Raw genomic sequence first — 26,685 nt, forward strand, 5'->3', positions numbered from 1 at the left:
CTGTAAACCTACCAAGACAAGGCCGTCCACCTAAACTCACAGGCCGAACATGGAGAGTGCTGATCAGAAATGCAGCCAAGAGGCCCATGGTGACTCTGGACGAGCTGCAGAGATCTACAGCTCAGGTGGGGGAATCTGTCCATAGGACAACTATTAGTCGGGCACTGCACAAAGTTGGCCTTTATGGAAGAGAGGCAAGAAGAAAGCCATTGTTAACAGAAAACCATAAGAAGTCCCGTTTGCAGTTTGCCACAAGCCATGTGAGGGACACAGCAAACATGTGGAAGAAGGTGCTCTGGTCAGATGAGACCAAAATGGAACTTTTTGGCCAAAATGCAAAACGCTATGTGTGGCGAAAAACTAACACTGCACATCACTCTGAACACACCATCCCCACTGTCAAATATGGTGGTGGCAGCATCATGCTCTGGGGGTGCTTCTCTTCAGCAGGGACAGGGAAGCTGGTCAGAGTTGATGGGAAGATGGATGGAGCCAAATACAGGGCAATCCTGGAAGAAAACCTCTTGGAGTCTGCAAAAGACTTGAGACTGGGGCGGAGCTTCACCTTCCAGCAGGACAACGACCCTGAACATAAAGCCAGGGCAACAATGGAATGGTTTAAAACAAAACATATCCATGTGTTAGAGTGGCCCAGTCAAAGTCCAGATCTAAATCCAATCCAGAATCTGTGGCAAGATCTGAAAACTGCTGTTCACAAACGCTGCCCATCTAATCTGACTGAGCTGGAGCTGTTTTGCAAAGAAGAATGGGCAAGAATTTCAGTCTCTAGATGTGCAAAGCTGGTAGAGACATACCCTAAAAGACTGGCAGCTGTAATTGCAGCAAAAGGTGGTTCTACAAAGTATTGACTCAGGAGGCTGAATAATTACGCACACCCCACTTTGCAGTTATTTATTTGTAAAAAATGTTTGGAATCATGTATGATTTTCATTCCACTTCTCACGTGTGCACCACTTTGTATTGGTCTGTCATGTGGAATTCCAATAAAATTGATTCATGTTTGTGGCTGTAATGTGACAAAATGTGGAAAAGTTCAAGGGGGCCGAATACTTTTGCAAGCCAGTGTATATGGGACACTGTGGTGTGAATAAGGCACGGCGGGACCACAGATCTGCATTTTGAGCCATCTTTATTCATTCTACATGCATCCCACCACAACAACACTCTCAACCCTGCTTCCCCGTGATTTACCACCGCGGGCGGGATCTGCAGATGCCATGCAGGTGCGTCCGCACGGCACCACAGACCACGCCCCACCACAGACACTTTAAAACTGAAGATCAATCCCATTACCCACCTTAGCATTGTTGCTGACCATGTCTGTCCCTTTATATCAACAGTGTTCTGATGGCTGCTTTCAGCAGGATAACACATGTAAAGCTCAAAACATTTAATAATAAAACAAATAGCCAATTAGTTTCAAGATCTGAATCTAATAGAGCACCTTTGGTATGTGGTACTATGGCAGATTTGCATCATCAATGTACACCTGGCAAATTTGCAGGAACTGTGTAAACAACACTAAACTGTTGAATCTACGAAGACTTAAATGAGGTCTGAAAGCAAAAGGGAATCCAATCGATACTAGCAAAATGTACCTAACAAAGTGGGTGGCAAGTGTATTTATACTGCATAGTAATCAGTCAAACTACATTGCAAAGTTAGACCTTTATTTCAAACAATACCTGAATGTTAACTTAACAATGTGTATTTAATTTATACAAAGCTTGATTAGCTGATTCAAAGCTGAAACAGAATGCTCTATTTGTTGTGATGCCAAGGAACACAAACAGCGCTGCAGTCATAACTCATCCCATGTGTCATTGTATTTTTGTCCTCTGTTTTAGGCTCAGCTGTGCAACATCAGTCAAATAAGCTTAAGCTGTTAAGCCAGTGAGTTAAAACTATGTTGGCACTTCGGGTGAACAAATAGAAGTTCACATAGCACCAGATTTAGCAGCTATTCTTCCAAGCTGTCTTCAGTTTAGTGATATGTTCTGTATGTTGGAGCATAATTCAAATGTTTGGCAACCTTTAAATATTGTATAAGCTAGTGATTCAATACAGTGAACTTTACATTCAATCACAGAATTTCATTCAATCTTTCTATAGTCACAAATACTTTTTATGAAACCAACCCTTGGTGTCAGATCAGCAACATTCTTTTGTTGCTTTTTGCTTTATTGGATAACAGTCTTATCTATAGACTTGTGACTTAACTTAAACTTTCCCTCATGAACTTGAGATTTAAGACTTGCTCTGACAAACTTGGACTTTGTTGAAAAGATAACTCTGTTTCAGACATGAACAGGTCACAGCAATGTCACATCACTGCCACTGTCAGTGTCAGTGAGTCTCATTACACATGCAAGACTATCAGAAATGCACAGAAGGCTTCTCGGCACCTGGCAGCTGAGACTGACTCCAGCACCCCTGTGACACTAAGATTCATAAGGAGTTAAAGAGATGGATGGATGGCGTTCTAAACATGTTCTTCGGAGACCCAAGATGTAGATGTAAATGAACAGTAATTGAAAGGTAGAGGTAGTATTCCGTGATATGTTTTTGATAATCTAAGGGCAGAAGGAGTAGTTTATCATTGTAGCAGATTCTTAAGTGTGTTATTTAGACTTATAAATTATGTATTAAAAAAAGGATGAAGATCCCTCGGCGTCACTCATTTTTAGTTTTTTAAAACAGTAAGAGTGGAGAGCTGATGGGGGAGTGAGAAGCCAAGAACGTTGCACACTCATACAATAGGGAATGGTCAGTCGCCACAAGCATACCCTGCTTTATCATCTATTTTAGCATAAATGGGATTGTAATAAATGAGCAAAATAAATAAGACTTAAAACAAACACCTCAGACCCTAGAAAATCAGAAAAGTGTTTAGAATTCAAATCAGCAGAAGGGTAGTTTTCTCACACACTTCTATAGAATTGGAATTTGCAACCGCCTACTTGCCATTTAAAAGAAGCCCTAATACCTAACCTGGACCCACAGCTAGAAAGAGGAAGTGTAGTGTAATTTTTGCATTCATTTCCCACAAAACTGAATGAAAAACAATAGTTTTTGAAATACAAAGAAACAGACAGGGTTGATTTAGTTCTGTTAGAGCTGCACAGGGCTCCCAGATTAATCACATCTTTTTAAAAAAAGGTGAAGTGAAACTTGTGTGCTCATTTTTAACCATCCGAACACTTCAGACGCTGCTCTTCCCGCAAGCTGCCGGGCAGACTAGCAGCTGCTTTGCATCTCTCTGCATCTCAGAGATGAAAAGTCACATATTTTCTCAGCACGCTGGCATGGCTAGACCACATTACAGCACACATTGAGGCATCCACAATTCCACACTCTATACTGCAACTTTCCCCCTCTGCTGAAAACACAGTGTGGGAGAAGACGTTTGATTCTTTGCAGCTCCACCTGACAAAGTTAAACCAGGCACTGTAAAGAAATTATATGCGCCAGATTTTAGGCATGGTTTAGGCTTTGAAGCCCATCTATGTGAAATATGAGAGGGAAATCTGTCAGCTAATATCTTTTTTCTCTCCTTTTTTTCAGAAAAACTGACTCTTACATGTCTAATTGTACTTGAAAACCGGATTTGGAGACAAACCTATACCGAAGTTTTGATCTTACACTCCTGTTGTAAAGGACAGAGTGTTCTGTAGTAGAAAATTGTTCTGGTGTGTGGACTTAACCACAGACTGTAAGTGGAGCTATTCATTTTAGAGGGGAAAAACAAGACTTCTAATTGAATACTATGTTATATTGTGGAATGTCATTCTGGCTTTTGGAAACACATGAAAAAAATCCTCCAAACAGTATGGATGGAAAAACTGCATAAAATCTTCTCACAAGGCAGTTAATGGTTTCCATCTCTTAATGCTGCGGTTAGTTTCCATTGCTTATTAATGCACAAGTCTGGATCACCATCCAAAATCCTCTCATTGCTGCCCTGGGGGAATGACTGCTCTAAACCCACACCTGCTCTGCATTGACCATCCTGGTAGCTTAATTAGCCCAAAATTAAGGGCAGAGTACTCTTATCTGAGGCCCAGACGCAGTCGAGGAACTGGGGAGGAAAAAGAAGGTCCTGTCTAGACACTTTCCCCCCCCTTTCTCAAAAAGTACCTGAAAGTCAGACTCATGTTAGCCCAGCCCCCTTCTCTTCCTTTGAGAAGGATTGCAGAGTTGTTGGTTCAGTCTCAGGCTGGTTGTCATGTCTGACTAAGTCTGGACTCCAGCAGACTGAGCCGTGGCCAACAAAATCCTGGTTGCCCGAGCAGATCCAGCATTTTAATAGGCTGTCATTCCACCGATGGAATCTGCTGCACAGTTTTCACACATCCTAAGCCTCAAATGATGGCTTTGGATTTGTTCCTTTTCTCCAAAATGGAACAATATGCTCGCAGTGACATCTGCAGGATTCGCCATGATTATTTAACTTTAAACGCAAACCACTTGAGGTCATTAAATCGGATCATGCAGTGTGTATTTTGTTGATACCAGAACATGGAAAACGTGCAGTTATATCAAATCGCTTATTATCCCTCTAGCCAATGATAGGCCTGAGTTTTCAAAAGGCACACCTGCACGTTACCCCAACATGTACTTTGACTCTACATTTAAAGGATCTTTGAAGGCAGATAAAAAACGAAGGTAGAATGTTACATATGGTAAAACCAGTTTTAATGTGCAATGTTTTCTTTATGTTAGTAAAAAGGATACATAAGGTAATTAACGTTATTTGCCTTGGCAAAAACTGAAGCTTCAGAACTTTGGTTGCATTTTATAGCTTTTGCTTGAAATAAACAAGAAACGACTGTAGCCGCGTTGAATTTCTTTTATCTCCGTTTTTTAGATTTAAATTCATTTTTCATGCCACGTTTCGACAGTTAAAGCGCCCCTTTCCATTCATGGACGTTATCCTATGCGTTTTTTTTTTTTTTTGCGGACTCGTGTGTAAACACTTAGCAGTTATGACAAAGCTTCTGGTTGAGTTTGTCTTCAGAATGAGAACTTTTAGAAGTTTAAAAGTCGCGAGGCTAAATATGCGGTCGTCTAGGGCAGAGATGGCGCTCCCACTATTGGCTGGTTGTGGCTTCAAGTCGAGCAGTTGAGACTTACGCAGCCGAGCCATTGGTGCGTAATGGTGCACGACTGGACGGCAGATGTTTCACCACCGGGACAGTCTGTCTCTGCACACATTATCTGAACCCTTCTGAGTTTTTTTCTTCTTAGCGTAGGCGTGTGTTAACTTGGTCTCCTTGCGATTTAAAAGTTACCTAAGAAGAAAGAGAGAAAGAGGAAGGGGGAAAAAAGTGGACAACCTCTTCAAACCGTCCCGGTTTTTACCGGGGAGTTGTCGTCATCAATACCACAGATGTCCCCCCCTTTGCTCCCTGAATGGATAGGGCAGTCTTGGTCTATGCAGCTCATTGCAGGCCAAAAGATTGGAAACAACTTGTGAGTATCCGTCAGTTTGGCGTCTAGAGGGAAACGCTCAGAAATGCCCGGCTGCTTCGCTGGAGCTCAACTCTGAGGACTTTTCTCCTGCATTTGTGCTTTTCCAGGAGGGAGAACTCTGCTCTCAGTTTGCAGCAAGAAGGAAAACTTAGCGCTGAAGTGGCAGCTCTCACATTATAGTCCTCGCTATGGATTGTATGTATTTATTGATGTGCTTTTCACTCAGTCAAGTATTTTTGGAGTGTATTTTCGCAGCAAAAGCGCATGGTGAGTTATCCATTCCGTTTCCCTTTATTTTTTACACATGTTTTTACGGTGCAGAGAGATGCACTGTAAAGTTTATAAAGTGGGGGGGAATAATGATAAGAATGAAGCCCTGCATCTATTGATGGGTCATACATTAAACCTGACAGCCTTGCTGTTCAATCAATGTAGGGTGTTGCTGTATTTCCACTGTGACTATCCACTGTCAGCTATATATAGTTGTTTCATAAAGACAGTATTAATGCTAAGATAATTCATTATGTCATAATAAATATTATTTGTCTATATTTTCTCTTTTTTACTCAATCGTGCATGTGTAGTTTCTGTTTAAACTGCTTAGTTGTCATTTCCTTTGGAACTTGCTTTGCATAGGTCACTACTGTCATTCTCACTTGACACTGTCTGTCTCATCAGAAAAAATCTCTGGAAAGTTAAGTGAATATGGTCTTATCGTGCCATTCAGCACAGACTCCCATGGCCGGTACATTTCTCATGTGGTCTCAGCTGGAATTGGAAGTAAAGGTGCTGCTGCTCCTGTTGTTGATGCTGTCTCAGGCTTTGGCAGCAGAAGAAGGGTGGCCCGCAGTGCCTCTGAGATGCCCTCAGTCACCTCAGCGTCGGCTCAGCACTTATTTTTCAATGTTACTGTGTTTGGGAAAGAACTGCACCTCCGCTTGAGGGCCAACAGGAGGCTGGTAGCCCCAGGGGCTTTTGTGGAATGGCAAGAGGACTTTAAGGAAAAGGCCAAGGAACGAATCCAAGGAGACTGTGTTTTCAGTGGAGATGTGACTGACATGCCAGATGCTTCTGTGGCTATCAGCAATTGTGATGGACTGGTAAGTACCACTACTGCAGGCGTGAAACAGTAGTATGATGCTTTCACTTCTTTGACACTGTGTCAGCCAGAATATGCTTTGACATGTATTTTTTCATATCCAGAAAGTCTCCCGGGGCACTTGTTCCACATAACATCATCACATTAGATAAAAATGGTTACATCATCTGAAATCCTTTGATGATGTTAAAAGGCTGCTGTCATCTTGTCAGCATGGATACTTAATAACATGTTTGCATTGTATTAAAGAAATGTCAGCGTTATTTACAAAATGTCTCTCACAACATCTTTACAATGCTGCCCATCTGTATATATTTTCCAAAACATCCCACCCACTAGGCTCTGTGTGGGCTAGTTTGAATGCTGTTTTTTGTTGTTGTTATTAGACTCATTTTCCCGGCTAGATCAGACCAATTTGGAAAATTACAGAACAAACATCTCAAAAATTGATAAAGGATGAGCCTGATTGCATTTCTTTCTGCTGATGACCATCTGAGTGTTGATAACATAGACGTAACTTCATGTAGCAGGCTTTAGCCTAGCCTTTGAAAATGTCAAAATCAGTGAGCTTCAGGGATGTCTTCTTATTTTTGAATGTTGTTTTTATGCAGGGTTGACATGACAACATAACCTCTCATAAGCATAACATCAAAGGTCTGATAACTGAACAGCTGAACCAACCACAGGACATTATAATGATGCCTTGGTCAAACTTTTCCATAGTGTAGTGGAAAAAGTGTGAGTGTTTTAAACCTTTGGTAAGTTGGTAAAGTTGTTAGGCAGTTCTTAAGACTCGTATTGTATTTTTTATTTAGTGGTAGTGTAGTTTTAACATAATGTAATTACATTTTCTGTAAAATGGTTGAAAAAAAAGTTATAGTTAGTTGTTACACAGCACAGTTGGACTTTATGAGAGTAAGTGTACAGGAAGCTAGTTCAGAGGAAGCTGTAAAGACAAATTTGAATCAAGAGAGAACTAAAGAACAAGGGGTCTGTTTACTTCCTATTAAAGCCACTAATCCATCTAGCTATCCATTTTGTTAATATCCAGTACAGGTTCATGGGGTACTAGAGCTTCTCCCAGCTGTCACTGGTACACCCTATTAACAGTCACTGTAGCACAAATGACTGTAATTAACTTGAAGAGTTGAGGTGATGCTCCATAGGTAGCAGTGAATGGATCTGTACAGCATACAACATTATTTACTCCTATTTACTCCTATTCTTGTTTTTGCACATGTAGCGGTGCCGTTGTTTTTATAGGTTAGGGTTCTTGCTCATAAAATGTTAGCATTCTACTAATGGTTTACCGCTTATTTACTGTGTAAAACAATGTAAAAATTGATTGATCTCCTTCCAGGATTGAACTGGGGATCTTTTCCCCATTGGTCTTATTGTGCCATTTGATCTGTAAATGACTACGCTGTAGAATCCAGATTAAAAATCGCCAGATTTTATTTTTCAACCAAGTAAAAGTGCATTTTCCCTTCAATATTCCAACATATACTGTATATTTTGTTAAATATACTTTAATCTAACTTTAATATTTGTGACTTAACATGCTTTTACTCATGCAGTATACTTTTATAGGGCATAGGACATGTGGGAAATCTCTTGTTTTATTTAATGCTTTGACTTAATTATAAACCAGCCACATGTGACAGTTTGAGATAATAAAGCTAATTTTTAACTTAGCAATTAAGTCTCCTGTGTTCCAATGACTCCTTTTAATATGTAGGCGTAGGAGCCAGGTGAGATGGTATAGGCCATCCAATTAGAACGAAAAAATTCAGCTTATATACTTGAAAGAATTACACTTACTAAAAACAGTCATAAATATTCAGAATGTCTCCTTCATCTCAGTCTTGTGCACACCTATTTCAGTGAAGTGTTGCCCAATATTACATATCTCCAAAGTGTATTAATGCCTCTTAGAGCTCGCGAGAACTACATTTAGGCGGTAATTCTCAGTGGGCATCCATGCTTTACATTGCTGTAGTTGTTTAGTTCATTAACAGTATGAAATTGTGGCTTAGCGTAGCTTTTGTGAGTGAGAGTTAATTAGCTGCAACTTATACAGGTGACAATTAATGGTGGCTTAATATTTGAAACATGCAGTTTGAATATTTTTGTACTTTGCTAATAAAAAAATTAGGGAGTATAAATTAAAAGTGTTTAAGTAAGGCTTGGTTGAGCTTTTTTGACCCCTTTGCCAGATCCTAAAAGTCAGGTCCTAAAAGGAAACAGCTACTGGACCCCATCACCAAAAAAGTTGAACAATGAAACTGGTATAAAACATTCTTAGGTTTGGCTTAGTTCATAATGAAAGAGCACATTCTCAAGAGGCCTGTCTGTCTCCGCAGCATTGTACTCCACCATTACCAATACTATGTGACTCATTTTGCACTAACACAGTCTCTTGGTATCACCAATATAAAGCTGTGTTATACTGACAGAGCAGAGCGATGGGAGGTGAGACGCTAATGGATGTTTGCAGTTGGGAAAATTAGAGTGAATTTCCAAACAAGCATGTGACATTTGAAATGGCAGGCTGACCACATTGAGGCTACCTCTGACAAAAACAGCATGCGTGGAAGTAGAGTGAAGATAAAGTCACCTGGAAGCTTTTGAAATCCTTCACAGGAGACAGATGCATGTAATGTTTAATTTAGGATTCCTTTTGTAAATGACTACATATTGTGAAACACTGATTAAATAGTTCATCCAACCTTGAGTTGAAAGATCATTGAGGGGCAGTTCTCCTTTCAGTGATCATCTGTTAATTACAATAGCAAAGACGAAAAAAAGAGATGCATCAATTGAAAAAAACAAACAAACCCTTTATATACTGATTCAAGTCTGCAGGTGACAGCAATTAACCCTGTTTTGACTCTAAGCCATATTTCAACTCTGCTTCCAGACTTGTTTGTCAAAACAGCTGAGCTTTTTGTCTCGCACAATTCGAAGAAACAATAGAGGGGTCCTAATGTATTTAACTGGTTGCCATCACTACGCCATCACGTATTTATTATTATTAACACAGGAAAATGTGCTGAAACTAAGAAAAAAGTAGATAGAAACACTTCTCTCTTCTTTTTGAATGTAATGATAGTGAGCGGTATACAGACAATGAAATGCAGTGTTCACATAGAAATCACAAGTTATTTCTGAAAGCCAACTGTGTACCCTTCAGTGGCAACAAGTGACACACTGGCCCTATGCAGAACACTGTCCTATTCACCTAGAAACATGGTAGAAATGTCTGATTTGTTATAAAGCACAGTTTAAGAGAGACCAATCCTGGTGGTTCTTTCTAGTTTAAACCATGTTTTCTTAGCTATTTTCTGATTTTGTGTTCTGAAAGCTTCTGTTGTGCTTTTTCAGTTACATTTTGTTCTACTAGCTTTCTTAAACTAACTCCATTCTGGTAGAAACTTTTTTGTTGTTTTCTGTTTTCCAAGCTCCTCTTTGTACCCTGGGTTTAAAACTAGTAGACACAAGCATATGGTTTATGTGGTTCATTTTGAAGCCTCCAGTTTGGCATTTGGGCTGTGTTCATCTTTGCTTTTGTAAGCCAGAAGTGATTAAATTCACTAACTTGTCACCTAAGGCTAGTCAACTGACTTGGTCCACAAGGTTAATGTGATACTATTGCTGTGTCTTAAATCTTACATTTAAAACTGCACTGGACGCTCCTTGGATGGTCTATTTATAATGACAAAACAAGTTAAGTGTGGAATGCACTGCATTTGTGAGCTTTAAAAGTCCCCATCTTGGTTACAGTATGTAGTAGAAAGAGAGGAACTACCAACCAGTTTTTAGCTAAAGTTGTTCTGCAGGCATTAGACCTGCTATATTTTGTTATACGGATATTAGGCCTCAGTCACAAAGGCCTAGAGACCTGGCAACCGAGTGAAATCAGGGTGAAAATGTGTATTTCCTGAGTGCTTCCTGGTGGTTGCTGGCAGTTGCTGTGAAATCAATCACTAAAACTGCATTCACATAGGCCTATGGATGCAAGAGCCCCCTGGTAACCACTGGTTACTAGATAAATCTGTGTATTTTGCAACTGGTTGGGGAATAGTTGATGGAGGTTGCTGGCAGTCACTAGGGTGAAACTAGTCGCAAAGAGATATGCTGTGCACCACCCAAAAATCGTATTTTCATTACTTTGCTCATTACTTTGTTGTTGTTTTATTAGAGGTAGTTTTATTAGAAGATGCCAACTTGTCTGCAGACTCATGCAAGCTCCTTGCCAGGCAAGAGTGAAACTCTTAAAAATGAAATTTGAAAAGACCCTTTGCATTCAGAGTAAAAGTTGAATCTTTTGAAATGTGTTGAAAATGTGTTGATATTCTCCATTTCTGGTTTGTGTCACACTTTTTGCATTTTACTTGAATTGTCAAAGGCGATCTATTATTTCTCTACAGGTCAGAGAGTAAATGGAGAGTCTTTTCAAATAAGTTGACAACCTCCATGCAAACTACAGGTAGCTATTTATGATTTATAACCATTTTGTTTTGGTTTTGTTTTTTTTTACAAAATTTTCCAAAGGTAGAAACTATATTAGAAACACCCTTCAAACATTTTACAAGTGTTGATGATGGACAGTTTGTCCACCAGAGGGCACTATACAACTTGGCTAAAAGTGTTTAGAACACCACAATAAGCTCATCTGAGCCAAGTAAGGTAGGAGGTAAATAAGTAACTTATGACAATATCTCGTAATATCTCATTTAGGTTTAGTGAAAAAAAACTACACATAACAAATGTTGGGGAAATCTATTTAAGTTTTTTTTTATGTCTGACAGAAAAAAATTGACTAATAGATTGGATATTTAAATCACCAAATATCAGTGTAAGTCTTAAAAATCTGCTAGCAATTGAAGCAATCACGAGGAGTCAGCAACCTCCTGTAACCGCTCACCAACTGGTCAGGAAATACACATTATTCCCTAGCAACTGGAGGTTGCCACAAAATAATAAAAGCAGATAAGAAAATTTTGTTAAAGGAGTGTCCTTCACAACATAAACCATTGGGAAAGCAGTATGATATATGAGGCTCAGAATAAAAGATAACATCAAATTAACATCATTTTGTATATATTTTTAGGTAAGATTTGAGTATGCTCTTGCTCTGAAGCAAATGTCTGATTCATTGTTTCAAAGGCAAATTGTTATGAGGCAGAAATTTACATTTTGACAGACTGATGTGATCAAATCACGCAGTAAATAAAAATCCTAACACTGAAATCTGCATGTGATTTAAAGGTTTTTTTTTGTCACTTTGTGTCAGGAAAAAAAACAAAAACAAAACAAAAACATGCTGCTGCTAATCTCTGAGATTAGATCTCCACGAACAATATTGCACTTTATCGTCGGTCACGGTGGCAGAAGTCTTAAACTCAGCCAGGAAACCAAAACTATCTGCATCACTAAAGACCACTAAGTACATGTGGGAAACTATGCTTTGTTTGTCGTTTAGGTGAACTTATCCTTTAAAAAGGCTGCTGTCAGACTGTTACCAATATAGTACATGTGTTTCCTTGCATCAGAGCCAACATAAACATGGACTTGTTCGTGCATGCAGGGATTTTCAAGATGCATTTTTGAAGTTGCACAAACAGCTTGGAGGCAAATTATTTAGTCTGATGTGTCTGCTTTACGTAGAATGAAGATCAAGTATGATGAAAGGACCCAGTCTGAAAAGGATAAGAATGCGAGTCATATGCTTAGATTGTTAAATGCGGGCCAAATCTTTAAGATGCACTCTAAGTCTTAATGTACCACCAGCACTCAATCTTCAAAAGCTTTTTGATGGACTTCAATAGAGACCAAAAATTTTGTAATTTCACTTTGTATTTTACCCGTAGTTGACTACAGCCCAATTGCAGTGACTCACACACACTGTGCTAAATAATTATCTGGATGGAGATTGCAGTAATGCGGGTGTAGCCTGAATTATGGGAAGTGGATAGCACAGTTTTAGAGTGTGTGTTTTTTAATTTTCATGACAACAAAGTGCTAAAAGGTGAGGAACTCATCAGTAGTCATCATAGTTCTTGTCTTACAATTTTTCAGCAGTTTCATTCTCTTTACTGCAGCTGCATTTCAGTGATAAACCTCTTTAGTTTTTCCTCTGCAGTGAGGCTGCTCCAAGAAAGATGACTCCTACAAACATATTCAACTATCTGGTCTCCTACCCTGTGTTAAAATGTGCAAGATTTATGGCATTTGAATCTCATTACAATATGCAGAGTAAAGCTGCTTGTTAATCTTGAATATATTTGGTCCGCAGATTTTTAGCTGAACTTGCAAAGATAGAAAGTTCAACATAACTTCATAAGTATTTGACAAAAACAGATCCACACTTTCAGTTTCATTTGAAGGTGTTTTGCATCTAGTGACTGCCAGAATCTGTGATGTCATCCTCTGAATCTGGCTCCTGCTAGACGGCAACAGCTGTGCGCTCCAGAAGAGCATGAGCTATTGTTGCGAAGCGATGAGTGATGGCTATGATGATACTGTGTCCTGCTCATGTGTTGGGAATTAGCGAAGATGATGGGCTGATTGTATTACATGTGTGATAGTGACACGAGTGCCAGATAACCGCGGGAGGAAAAGCGCTATTTCTGTGTCCATCAGTTAAAAAGAGGGTGAGCCACCCGGCAACAGTCAGTGAGTTGGGAGTTGGCTTACTTGTGTGTGTGTGTGTGTTTGTGTGGTGGGTTGGGGATGGTAGGTGTGGTGGTGGTGGGGTTCGGGTGTTTTCCATCCACTGAGAATGGAAAAATGCTTGCATAAATTGTTCTATTCATGAATCTTTGCAGGGACTCTGTTCTGAGCTTTTCCCACTCCAGTATTCCAGGATTCTCTGGCGTTCCAGTACTTTGCTGGCACTGAGGTAAAGTCACTAAATTAAGAGCTCCATCAGTGGAAGCCCAACATCTCAGCCAATAACGTGATTTATTTCCACTCACTCTAATCCTTATTTGTAGCAGCTGTGTTATGTCTGCATAAACAGGTGCTCATTCAAACACACACTGGGATCCAGGACACACACAGTTACGTTTACCGCTGCTGCTACTTCTTTGTGTACCAATTTTACCTTGATGCTTATTTCTACAACTGTTCCTTCTACAAAGTTTATTCTTCTAATTCTTGAAGAAGCTGTTATTGCTACTTACCTCTCCTTCTACTCCCATTAAGAATATTTAAAATACTAATAAAAGAAGTATATTAATAGATTATGTAAATTTTTAAGGAGATTCAAATGAGTTTGCTTCTAAAATCAGCCTGTTTTTCCTTAAGTGATCTATTCCTACATTATTGTGCATGCATGTAAATATAGAGCATGTAGACTTATGGCGATTATACCCCTAATTTTCTTCATAGTTATCTTCTTGATCACATGGTATGCGTGCCCTTTCTGGCTCAGCACAGTGAAATGTGAAAGTTGATAAAAAGGAATCATGTAGTAATCCCCAGCTCCCACAACCTGTCTTATACGATTATTTCAAACCCTCGACTCTGCTGAGTCCAGCATTGCTGAGCCACGATTTAGTTGCTGGCTTACTGATCATCCCGGTTTTGCCACAAAAGCTTTTATCCAGCGTCACTGACATGGCTGTTGCTGCCAGTATATTATGAATATTGAGTCAGAAGTCCCATCTCTTCTATCCATCAACAACGCTGAGGTTATGCATCTCGCTTTGGCCTGTTCATGAAATGAACCGCCTGACCTCACGATAAAAAGAGGACTTAACTTGCCCTCAGAGACTGGGGGCAAGGATTGTAAAACCAAAATTATATAAACATTCTCTAATTACAGGTTAAGCTACAGGAATGATAGCTGGATTTTGATTTCCTTACACGTTGCAGCACAAGCATCGGCAGCCCTTGGCACTTGCTCCATTTTTAGATTGCGTTTTCCTTTCATGGACATGCCTCCATCAGATTATCTAAGTAGATAAGATTGCTGTGAATGATCCCAGAAGCATGTTGTGACACTGCCTTTGTGTGCAGCATGCATGTCTCTATTCATATGTAATGCACTAACTGAAAAACAGCCCGGGCTGTAATTTCTCTAAGTGAGGCCCAATTTTCTCTGAGGATTGTAGGGGACACGTCTCACTCGCTGGACCGGGATCCTGTTTTTGCTTATCTCTCTTTCAGTGGTTGGAACCAAAGTTCAATAAGGCGGAAGATAATTAGCATTAAATATATTAGATTATTTATTAATACACAGCCGTAACTCATTAAGACAGAAACATATATGAGTTGTGTGACCAAAGTATCTTTTCCAGTGCTATGCATTTAGTTATTAGTGTAGTCAACTAGATTTTCAATGAGAGTTTCTCTGCAACTCTGCAGCAAAAAGTCATTTTTCACTTTGACTGCTTGTTGTTGAAGACAGACTGAAATTATTGCAGTATCTGCTGATACTGTTGATAGCTGTAGAAATGTCCCACGGATGACTTTTTGATAAGAAAAAAAGTTTATTTTTATTTTGAAAGCACGATTGTTATGCTTATTTTTAGCTTCAAAAATTGGTTCCTGGACTCTACTGATATAGATTGACCATCACTCAGTAAAACACATGTGTCTTTATATCAGAGATGCATGTGAAAACCACGAATACCAAACAGGCACACAGGCAATGCAGGCAAAGTTGTCATGTTAAAATCAAGTTTTTGGGAGTTTGCTTGTGGTTGTTAATAATATTGAACTTTTTTACTTCACTGTGTGCACTCACAGTTTTTAAACCAATCAAATTAGCCGTAGAATCACACATTTGCTGTTAAACAAGACCATCTTCCAGGAGTGGAGTTTTTTCACCTGTACTAACTGAGCAGGTGACTCACCAAAAACAGTTACTAAGAAATTACATACAGTAAATATCCATCTTCAAATTTGCTCTAACCAATGTGTGGAATTTAGAGCACTGGTGAGCTTAAGGGTCAGCAATATTTACCTGTTTCGTGTGGTCTCTGTGACACAGCTGAATGTCTCAAGTTCAGAGTGTTTTTCATTACTTAGGCAGGCATAGCAAGCCAAACCGCACACTGAGGTCAATGCACACTTATTCATGTGGAACAGGCTTTTAAACCACTGTATCACTTGACATAGAAAAGCTGTGTTTGTGTTTTGTTTATTAGTGTCGCTGCTAAGTATACTTCTTCATTCAAGTCACGAGAAAATAACTTTTTAGAAAAGTTCAGAAATAAATGAAAAAGGAAGTATTATATTAGCGGCACAGTTGATAAACTGCTCTTTAAATGACAACTGTAGCTCATAGATGTTGTAACAAAACTTATGTCATTGCCTAGATCCGCCTTGACCATAGATTTTACAAATGTTTATGTCTGGTGTGTCTCTGTAGGCAGGTCCAGATGCTGCTTCTCTCTCTCCGAACAGACCTGACTTCACTTTTTACCCGCTGCTGAAATAAGAGACCACAGAGGAAGTACTGGAGCATGTCTTACTTGGCATTTCCTGGTCAGGGGCTGCAGAGATTCTTTCACTCCTCTTTGGCTTAACTGTCACATGTCCACCCTTAGAGTCATGGCTTTTGTATCATCTGTCTTAAGTGACTTTGTTTCTTCCTGTTTTTTTGTAGGCACACTGCTCTATTTACAGCTCTGTATTTAGATTTCTTTTTACAGCTGTAAATACACACATTCTTGCCAAAGTCTTGTTGGTGTGCCTTCTTCAGAAGGATAATGATAGGCTGGGTAGCTTTATTCTCTTCGTTAAGGGCAGAATTATGAAAAATACAGCGTGCTCACACACACACACACACACACACACACACACACACACACACACACACACACAGAGAGAGGGAGTACAGGCTTAATAAAAACAAGACATCAGACAGAAGCAAAGTGTCAACTTCATATTTGCTTTTCTTTGCTACCAAAAGACACAGCCGTGACCGTGGTTCAGGGGTTTGGGAAGCACATCTGTAACCGGAAGGTCGCCGGTTCGATCCCCGGGCTCTCTGTCCTGGTCGTTGTCTCCTTGGGTAAGACTGCTTACTGGTGTTGGCCAGAGGGGCCGATGTAGCGATATGGCAGCCTCGCTTCTGTCAGTCTGCCCCAGGCCAGATGAATCTGGTTCAGAATGGGGGGGTATATATACAAATAAATGGGTAGGAGAGAAAATGGAGCTAAACTCACCTTTTAAAGGAAAAGTATTACAGCAATTCTACAAAGGAGGCGTTCCAGTTGCTTTTATTCAGTACCGTGTCCCATTAGTGTGTGACTCAGTCAAATAAACTGTCTCAGTTAAAAGCAAAGCCTGTGAAGTGTGCTGTAAAACAAGCAAATTTCTCTTAGGTCCTGAGCACCAAAATGATTGCACACTCAGTATAGACCCTGAATTAATTTTGCATAGGATCTTGGGTGACGTGATCCATGCACATCTGTAAGTAACAAGATGTGAATGCATGCAGAATGCGAATGTTTGGTGATTGCTTATACCTATAGTATGGTCTCAATTACCTACTGCACTGATGAACTTCTCCTCTGTTTTGATGTTGAATAACAGCATCTGAGAACTGTCACTTTTCTGCTATTCATTTTACAGCGATGTGAAAAAAGATTTTACAAGACTTTATGCAGCCCTGTGAAAACTTAAGTACAATGTTAGGCAGGTAAGTAGCAACCAAGAGCTGCTAATCAAATGCAATTCATTAACTGATGATCAGTAAGTGTGGCTGTCTCTTTAAAAGCCAAAGTTTTGGTAGTCTGCTAGTCTGGAGCATCAAGGGGTGTGTTTACACAGTGCCACAATCGTTCCAGGACTGGATGCTCTAAAAATTTCACCTCAAGGCCAGATTGTTCAATAGTCTGAGAAGTAACACATGAAATTAGTCTGAATAAGAAATTAGCAAACGAATAGGACATGCAGACATCGTCAGAGTTAGAAATAATAATTTCAATGGAAATGACGAATGTGTTCTTCAAACCTTGCCCAGCCTGGCTAATCTTTCACCCAACGCTTCCTCGATAATCTTCCACAAAATGGATTGGCTGGGTGGAATCTCCCTCTGTAATATATGGTCAAGCTGGTCGCACAATAACTTTACCACCTCCACAGCACACTTAGCTGCCTCCACCATGCTTGACTGATAGTGTTAAGTACTTCTTACATGTTACGTCATTCATTTGTTCTTCTCTTTGATACGAAGACGTTACGAAGAACTTGAACTCAATCGTCCGGAACACCTTCTTCCACTCTTCCACTGTCCAATGTCTGCGCTCTTTTGCTCATCTGAGATTTGGCTTTTTCTTGACATTTCTACCATGAAGTCCAGCATCCTGAAGTTGCAGCTGTCAGTTGACAACCTGTGAGGCATCTTGGTCTTAAATGACACACTCAGATTTTTGTCTTCTTACACAGTTGTGTATTAGGGCCAATTACTCTTTTGTTTTTGTCTTTGTTAGATCCAGTTTGTTCTGCTCTCTGAAGGGGGTAGTTAACAGCATGGTAAGAGAATTAAAGTGTCCTCGCAGTTTCTCACATTGAATAGCCTTCCTTTCTAAGCCCAACAATAGGCTGATAGGTTTATAAAAAAATGTTCTTTCTTTCTGGCCATTTTTAGCCTGTAAACAAGCAAACAACGGCTTATCCTTCCAACACTAATCTAACCATAAAGAAAGCAATACTTCCTTTTTTTTGCTCCCTTATTACTTTAACAGTTTTCAGCTGTGCAACACAATTGCAAAATTGTTTTCTATTAATCAATGAGCCTTGTTAAATAATTAACTTGGATTAGGACCCATACCCCTCTCGTCCTAAGACAGCTGGGATAGGCTCCACCCCCCCTCTCGGAAAAGAACAGATGGATGGATGGATGGATCCATATCAGGAGATTGATATGGAAGTATCACAGTTGTTGATAATATACAAAAATGCAGATCACTCTTAAAAAAAATCACCTGATTAATTTTAATTATTTGTGAAATGGATCAAATTCTTTGTGAATTGCATTTTGTTTTTCTTTGGGAAAAAAAAAGAAATTTGCTAATGATATCAAAATATTTGACTGCCGGTGTACATCTCAGACTCAACAGGCCAAGCATGTTAAATTTCAAATTTCCTAACAATAGGAAAAGACAGAACAAGTACGGCTTGTTTGGAAGGGTTGCCAGGAGAAAGACTCCTCTGTTAAACAACATGGCAGCAATGATGCGTCTGAACACACCACGAGACTTCTAGAACCAAATAAAGGACAGATGAGTGGAGATATTTGGCCACAGTGCACAGCAAATACTTCATACTAGCTGTCAGGATGACAGTTGTTTTGCACATTGTATGGAATTGTGTGAAAACTCATTCTTTCCCCCACGACTGCATCTATACAAATCTACAAACACTACTTTCCACTGATTTTCAGGTCTTTTACTGTTTCGATTCATTCCAGGCAGGTGTGTTTAAACTGCGCTAAAAGCTCAGAATTTGCATTTGAGCTTTGAATGTTTAAAGTTTAATGTTCATTTAGCAACTAAAGAGACAAATGAAAGCCTAGGACAGTGCCACATATTGGTAGTCACAAATACATTAATTGCCACTATGTAATTTTTCAAAATTTTCCTTTGTTTTTCGTTTCGGTTTGGTTTTAGAGTTTGCGCTGTCTAGTTTCATTCTGTTTATGTGTCGGTTGTTCTTGGCCAAAGCATAGTTTTTGCAGGTTTCATTAAAGGTTTCCATAGAAAAATCCTCTGTCCTCAACACTTGTCTTTTGGGAAGTGACAGTATACACTATTGAAGGTTTGCTACTGCTCATGAAATCATAAAATGAAATCAATCACAGAAACATTATTAAATAAAGGTTTAAAAACCTATCAGATGGTATTTTGTTATAATGAACCAACCAATATTCCCAAGAAATGCACCTTAACAAGGTAGCCAGTATGGAAACACAAACTATAGTTAAAAGACACCTTTGATTCTGTTTTCTTACTTTTATCATGACCGACAGAAGTGATGCATTCACTCTGCATATGTACTGAGTTGCAATAGGTATACAACAAACAGAAACCTGAAGTAGAAACAAAAACCTGTCTTGAATTCCTTGTTGTCTACTTGCAAATTAAGCTCCTTTATTCCCTTCTCAGAGTCACATCCAGATACTATTATGCTAATAGAGAGAAATGCTATGTTTTTTGTTTGTTTTAAACATAATATTTCCAGTACAGCAACAGACCTACTCTAGTTATACAAATAAATATCAGGTTTGCTTACCCACTGAATCAAATATTTTTTTTCCCACTTTTCCACACAAAGAAATCCACTTTCGAAGAGACAAACACAACTGTTTTTCCAAACCTATAATTCAGTGCTGCTAAAATAAATGGTGAGTGTTGATTAAAGAGGATGATAAGTCAATATTTCCATGCTGGTGTGGACAAAGTTACTGCTCTACTATTCTTGTTGGTCTATACTTACCTTTGAATGTAAACAGCAAGGTCAGAGTTCCTCTCAGTGGGTAGCTGATGATTGGATATTGGTATTTTCTAATGCAAGCAGAACACACAAAAAAATCCAGGTTGAGACAGTTGAGTATATCACAAAGCAAACTGTAAACTTTACCACAGGCTTCGAATTCTGTGAGCATCCCAGACTGGCATCAACGCTTGTAAGAGTATCCAGCTGAAAGGATTTCTATAAACTCTTTGAAAAACTTAAAGCAGATGGAAATATAACACTGACATCACCACTCATCATTTAACACAGGGTGAAAGAAGACTGACATTCAATGAATCTTAAAGGGCCCCAAATTATGTCTACCTGCGTCATTCCGCTTATTGAGCACTTTACTAAATCTTCCAATTGATCAGGCACTCCATAATTACTGGCTCCAGTGGAAGAATTGTACTTTCAAGGAGGAGTGGTACATTCATTTTGAGCTCTCTTTTTCCAGGCAGGCCTGATCCGGACTGATAATGGGGAGTTTTTCATTGAACCCCTTGAGAAAGGCCAACAGGATGTGGAAGTGAAGGGGCGTGTCCATGTGGTCTACCGCAGATCAGCCATAAAGCAGGAGACAGGCCAGCGAAGGGAAGACCTCCACAATGAAGGTAGGCAAGGAGGGGGAGTGTGACGTAAGTGGAAACAAAAAAAACCCCAAACCTATATGTAGGTTTGAGTGCAACAACTGTGTGCTCCGGCCAAGTAAGGACATATGAGTAAGTGCAGAACTGAATACATCATTGTATACCAGGAGCAGCAAAATTGATGTCCTGAAGGTTGGCGCATTAGTCACAGAATGGACAGAATAACAGAGGATAATGAAAGTACCTACGTCATACATAATTATAATTATAAAGAGCAAAAAACCAACATAATTTGACCTATTTATTACATGAACTTTTAATCATTTTAGTTTCTATTCATTATTGTATCTATTGTATCTGTGTAGTAATATATTATGAAACTCACTGACTGTTATTTCCTGTTAGTGAACATTATTAACGTTATTGTCCACTGACTGAAACTAAATTTGATTTTCTTAGTGTGCTACAGTGTAGTAATGGTATGTAACTGCCCAATAAATTAAGTTTTTCTTTCAATTAGATTCACTCTGTGGTAATTTGGTGATAAATGGTGATAAATTGTGAAAATCACTAATTTGTTGCTGTCAACACAGTGAAATTCACATAAACTGCTTCACTTTATCTTGCGCCTCCATACAGACCTATCAGCAGAGGCAGTGCTCAATACACCAGCTGGTAAAACGAGGAAAGCTGGGGTTTGGTGGTATTATTGGGGACTGGGGAATTTAAGAAAGCTAGAGTGGGAAGTGACCTTTCCTTTGCAGCCAAATGATTCAATTTCATCATGAATTCCTTCTCTATTCCTTTCTTCCTGAAAAATAGCTTCAGCATCTGGTGGGAGACTCTTACTAACCTCACAAATTTTCTGTAGCTATAAGCCTCTATGGTTTACTTTTAATCTGTTGCTCTCTAGTGCATATGTTCTTTGTAACAACTGTCAAGTCACAAATTTACAGTCCCAATCCTCTCTTTTTTAAATGCCATTGTGAATTTCACTGTAGATGCATTCTCATATAAAGTAGCATATCTGTCATTGATGTTGATTTCCATACTATCACATACATAAAATAATCATATGATCAGAGTCAAAATTAACTTAAACCAAAATTAAAATATATGCTTTTTTATTTGATGTCTGTATTCATTCTGTAATCTGTATTTTAACACACACTGGAAAAAAAATTGTAATATAAAAGTATTTTACTGTGTATTTTACAGCTTTGTACTGTTTTTCTAGGATATCACTAAATTTACATAAATAGACTGTGGTTTTACATTTCAAATGTAAAATAACATAAAATCACTGTAAATGTAATAAAACATAATTTTCTTGTTTTTTAAATATATTTGTCTGTACATATGCATATTTAGATTGTTAAAATACATTCACAAATGTATCATAATTTCACAAATATTTGTCCGTTATTTGAAAGATTGAACTGTTAAATTCAAATGTAATACTATTGAAAAATATATAAAAAATGATTCTTATAAACTTTTTTTTTTTAACATCAAATAATGTTATTTAGGGCGATCGTGGCTCAAGAGTTGGCAGTTCGTCTTGTAATCGGAAGGTTGCCGGTTCGAGCCCCGGCTCGGACAGTCTCGGTCATTGTGTCCTTGGGCAAGACACTTCACCTACCGCCTATCTACTGGTGATGGCCAGAGGGGCCAATGGCGCGATATGGCAGCCTCGCTTCTGTCAGTCTGTCCCAGGGCAGCTGTGGCTACAACTGTAGCTGCCTCCACCAGTGTGTGAATGTGAGAGTGAATGAATAGTGGAAATGTAAAGCACTTTGAGGGCCCCGAAAAGCGCTATATAAATTCAATCCATTATTATTATTATTATTTAAACCAACTGTTAACTGTATAACTGTATATTTCTGTACATTTAAGTATTATTATTCATGTTGCCACATTCATTGACCTTGTTTAAAGGTAATTTCATTGTTTAATCACATTAAAATGTTCCTAATTTAATGTTTAAAAGCAGTTGAAAAAGGCAAAATCCCATGTAAAATTAGGGCAACAAACTGTATTGTCATTACTGAAAATAACCGGATTTTTTTGAGAACTTTATTTTCTGTTATTTTCCAGTATTATTTTGGCGCCCAAGCTGCCGGAATATTACTGTTTTTTTTAGGATCTTTTTTTACAGTGCATATAAAAAAAGGCAACAGAGGTTCTGGTCCAAATCCACTTCTTTTGCTCTATCTATCTATTTATATATATATATGCATTAAACCCACACACAGGCATAACACTGGAAAACAATGGGAGGATAAGTGGACACTGTGACAAAGGAAAGACAGCAGTATTTATACACACACACAGACACATGATCATGACATAAAAAGCTGTCTCTAAGCTCACACTAAAAGTACTTTTTTTTTTTTTTTTTTTTTACTTCTGACAGGGGGGCTCATTTTACCTCTCTCAGGTACAATTTTTAGAGAAATTCCCATCATTACTCTGCCTCCTGATGTAGCTTCCTGTTCAAGGCTATCAATAGCTCTCATGGGGAAAAAGGCTCTATGAGATTCCTATTTTAGTTTCAAAATAGAGTCTTATTTCTGATCATTTCCTGCCTAGTAGCAGATTTAATTTCTTAGTGAAAACAATCAAAACACACTAGGTTTTACAACTAGCCAATAGGTGTATAAAGGTGTAACCAACTCCTAGCAGTAGTAAATTGAAGTGCAAAAAAATAAAAGGTCTGTTAAATGCTATCTTATTGCCGTCTACCTTTCAATTTAATTCAATTATTTTAATTCAAGTTAATCAGCTACATCTGGTGGAAATGAATTATCATGCTTGATGCATCTATTGTTAATTTATTTAATTCTTTATCTTAAATTTAGAATAAATTGTGTCTCCAAGAGATTTGCCTGGAGACAGCTGTTAAAATAGGCCTTGCAGAGCAGCATACTGATTGTTTGTCATATGCATTGTTCTCCTATGAATACCTTTCCTGCTATGTTAAATTATATGCAATGTCTGCATTTGCACCTGAAAGGCTTGAGATATCACCAGTTAAGGTGTGAAATTACAAAATGTGGACTCTTGCAAAATAATCAAATTGATATTTTGAAAGACCTTGCTATGATTTTACGTGGTCAAATTTTTCAACATAGTGTTTGTTTGATTTTCGGTGTAGCTATCATGCTTTAAAAGCCTGTATATGTTTGTGAAATCTGACAAAATGATAAGACATGATTAATGTTTACAAAAGATCTGCCGATGAAAATAATTTATGCATATAGAAATATCTGAAATATTTGTGCAGCTTTGGCATTTTTGGCAGCTTCAGCACCGGAACATTTCCTCTGAATATTATCTTTGTGTTCATTGCCTCTGTGGTGGTGAAATCCATGTTCACATTGTTTATGTTTACCAATTAGTATTACAGTTCTAACAATGTCAGCCACAGAAAGATATCATCCTGTACACACACACTCATTTTCGTATCTTAGTGAGGACATCTAATTTACATAATGCTTTCCCGCTTGTGTTATCCATCAAAAATGAATGCCTAATCCTAATCATAACCTAATTGTAACCCTGGCACTAAAACCACATTTTGAGTCTCAAAAATACCATATATACTGGTGGGGATGAGCGTTTTGTCAAGTGACTGTTGGTCCCCACAAGTTTAGTGCCAATCACAAAGATGTCTTAACATGCACACCCACACACACACACATACACACGCACCTATCTATCTATGAGATGCGAATGATCAACAGTTTAAACTACAGATGTGCTAGAAAAATGTAGAGCCCTTACCCCTGTCAATAATCCCAAAGGACTCCATCTGATCATCGCTTAGAGTCAAAGAAAAGCATTTGCTTTATGTCACTTTGACACCATCTGTTCATTGGCTTTCATTAACTGCTCATCCTTGTCATATTTTGCAGTGGCAGACATTGGGATTGCAGACCTCCCCAAAGCTCTGGATCTTGTTGAACATAAACTTTCTGAGTCTGAGCGCAAGAGGAGGCATGCGAAGAAAGATGACTACAACATCGAGGTGCTGCTGGCTGTTGATGACTCGGTGGTCCGTTTCCACGGCAAGGAGCATGTCCAGAATTACGTTCTCACACTCATGAACATAGTAAGTGTTATTATAAAGAATTTTAAGGCTGCAGCATTGACTAATATGCATAACATTTGGACTGAGAATTCCATAAAATTCTATTCAGATTCATATTTATGAATCAAAATACATATCAATAATTTGTGAAAAGTATAGTTTAATTTTACACTTTAGTAAGAAATTTGGCAGATTGTTATTTTAAATCTGTAGTCATTAATATTTCATAGCGTAGATGTTTGGGAACCATGTGCATGCATGGAAAACGTATGGGAAGAGTAGCAGCAGGATCCCAAATACAGAGGACAAATAAATCAAGAATACTGACTAGTAAAGAGAATGATTAAATAAGACAGCATGAAAAGGTGGAACTGGGTTGGAGGTAGGTTCCAAACCAGCTTGCTGGGGCAGAAACACAGATGTTCTGAGCTGATATACCGAGATTGGGTTTAAGCTTGACTTCTTGGCCTGCGCTGGAACACAGAGTGTCTATGTGTTATGTCATTTGTAACTAATTTGTAAGGATACTGTTGTTAGGCTAGGTCTAGTGCAGTCACTCAGACAATATAAACAACAAAATAACATTAAGAACCTTAAAATAAATTATAGTTTTGCCATTTTTGTTCAAAAATGATTCCAAAACAGATAAAAAAAAAAAAGCCAAATAGCCATATAAAGAGGCATAGTTGTTAAAAGCATGACAATAGAAATATCAAATTTCTTGAGATTAAATTATGCTAAGTCTGCAATAATTTCCCCATGTCCTCTTTGATATCAGAACTTGCCACACTGTTCCCCATCACCCCCACTCTCTTGCTGTTCATGGATTACTAATAAGAAAAGAGGAGGGAGGGAGAAACTCTCAGCTCATTCATTATGGGTTCCACCAGCTCCTACCACCATAATCTACTTATTGGGCCCAAATCCCTCAAGTCAGATTTTCACAGGGTGCTGGTTTCACTCTGTAACAGTTACCATTTGGACCCTGCATGGTGGTCTGATTAGCTGTGCTAGACCAATTAGAAAGTTGACTGGGAGCTGTACAGGGCAGTCATGGAAACCAACGCCAGACGTCCACTCATACTGCCAAACTCTGCTTACATGGAATGATGTGTTTATTTAATTAGGATATTATATTCACATTCTGTTCCCAAATGTCTTCTTCAGAAAGAAATGCTTGACTTTTAATGACCTTAGGTGATTATACTGTGAAGTGGCTGCAAATGCACTCTGTAATTCCCTCTGTAATTATCAGTCCTTGGTGTCTAGTACTCTCTGATTAGCACTTAAGGGTATTTCACATCACAGACAGGAGTAGTGAAATTGAGGAAGTCCTTAAAGCTAAAATTGACTGAACCTCAAACTGAAATCAAGTCAAGGTCTTAAATGTAGTATCCATATACTCCATCTCCCACTGAGTAAAATTTGATGAGAGAAATGTGCAAGAAAACAGCAGTTTAAACAAACGAAGGTCAAAACTCTTTGGTTCCAATGGTAAGCCACAAGCTTGCTGTGTCTGAAAGAGCTCACTAAAATCCCTCTGAATCCCTGGTCCATGGCTGCAGAATGTGTAGTACCACCTGGAGAAACTCTCCCTAAGGGATTGATTACTGGACATCCTGTCTGCACAAAGCCAAGTTTGACTGCTGAGGTGCCTGCTACACAATGGCCGGGTTGTTTAACCATGAACCAGGTTTTGTCCATGTTGATGTGATGCTATACACAAGCCAGGGACACCTAGTGCATTTAACCAACAGCTGCTACTCTCATTTTTGGCCATAAGAGTCCTGTCAGTCCTCTTTGTGCTCCTCATGGCTTTGTAATTATCCCCGTGGCAGAAAAAAAACCTTTTGCATAGATATGAGTAAAACGATATATATAAATGAAAACCATCTTTGGTGTTTACAAATGTCATAACTTCATGCCAGTACTTTAAT

At 38.7% G+C, this 26,685-nt stretch overlaps 1 protein-coding gene across 2 annotated transcripts in view; it reads left to right on the top strand.

The window, feature by feature from the left end:
• The first annotated feature begins 4,615 nt into the window (after positions 1 to 4,615).
• The window catches only part of adamts14 (ADAM metallopeptidase with thrombospondin type 1 motif, 14), a 57,519-nt gene continuing 35,449 nt past the window's right edge, over positions 4,616 to 26,685 (top strand). The window contains exons 1-5 of one of the 2 annotated variants that reach the window (XM_082543394.1): positions 4,616 to 5,493; positions 5,601 to 5,760; positions 6,172 to 6,593; positions 20,523 to 20,679; positions 24,573 to 24,769. In XM_082543394.1, coding sequence (XP_082399520.1) covers positions 5,682 to 5,760; positions 6,172 to 6,593; positions 20,523 to 20,679; positions 24,573 to 24,769 — 855 coding nt within the window. In that variant the 5' untranslated portion in view covers positions 4,616 to 5,493; positions 5,601 to 5,681. Of the gene's footprint in view, positions 5,761 to 6,171; positions 6,594 to 20,522; positions 20,680 to 24,572; positions 24,770 to 26,685 lie in introns of both variants that reach the window. The other variant, XM_082543395.1, reaches the window with a different exon arrangement.

The sequence above is a fragment of the Aulonocara stuartgranti genome (genome assembly GCF_965226115.1).
Source record: "Aulonocara stuartgranti genome assembly, chromosome: 8".
Taxonomy (NCBI): domain Eukaryota; kingdom Metazoa; phylum Chordata; class Actinopteri; order Cichliformes; family Cichlidae; genus Aulonocara; species Aulonocara stuartgranti.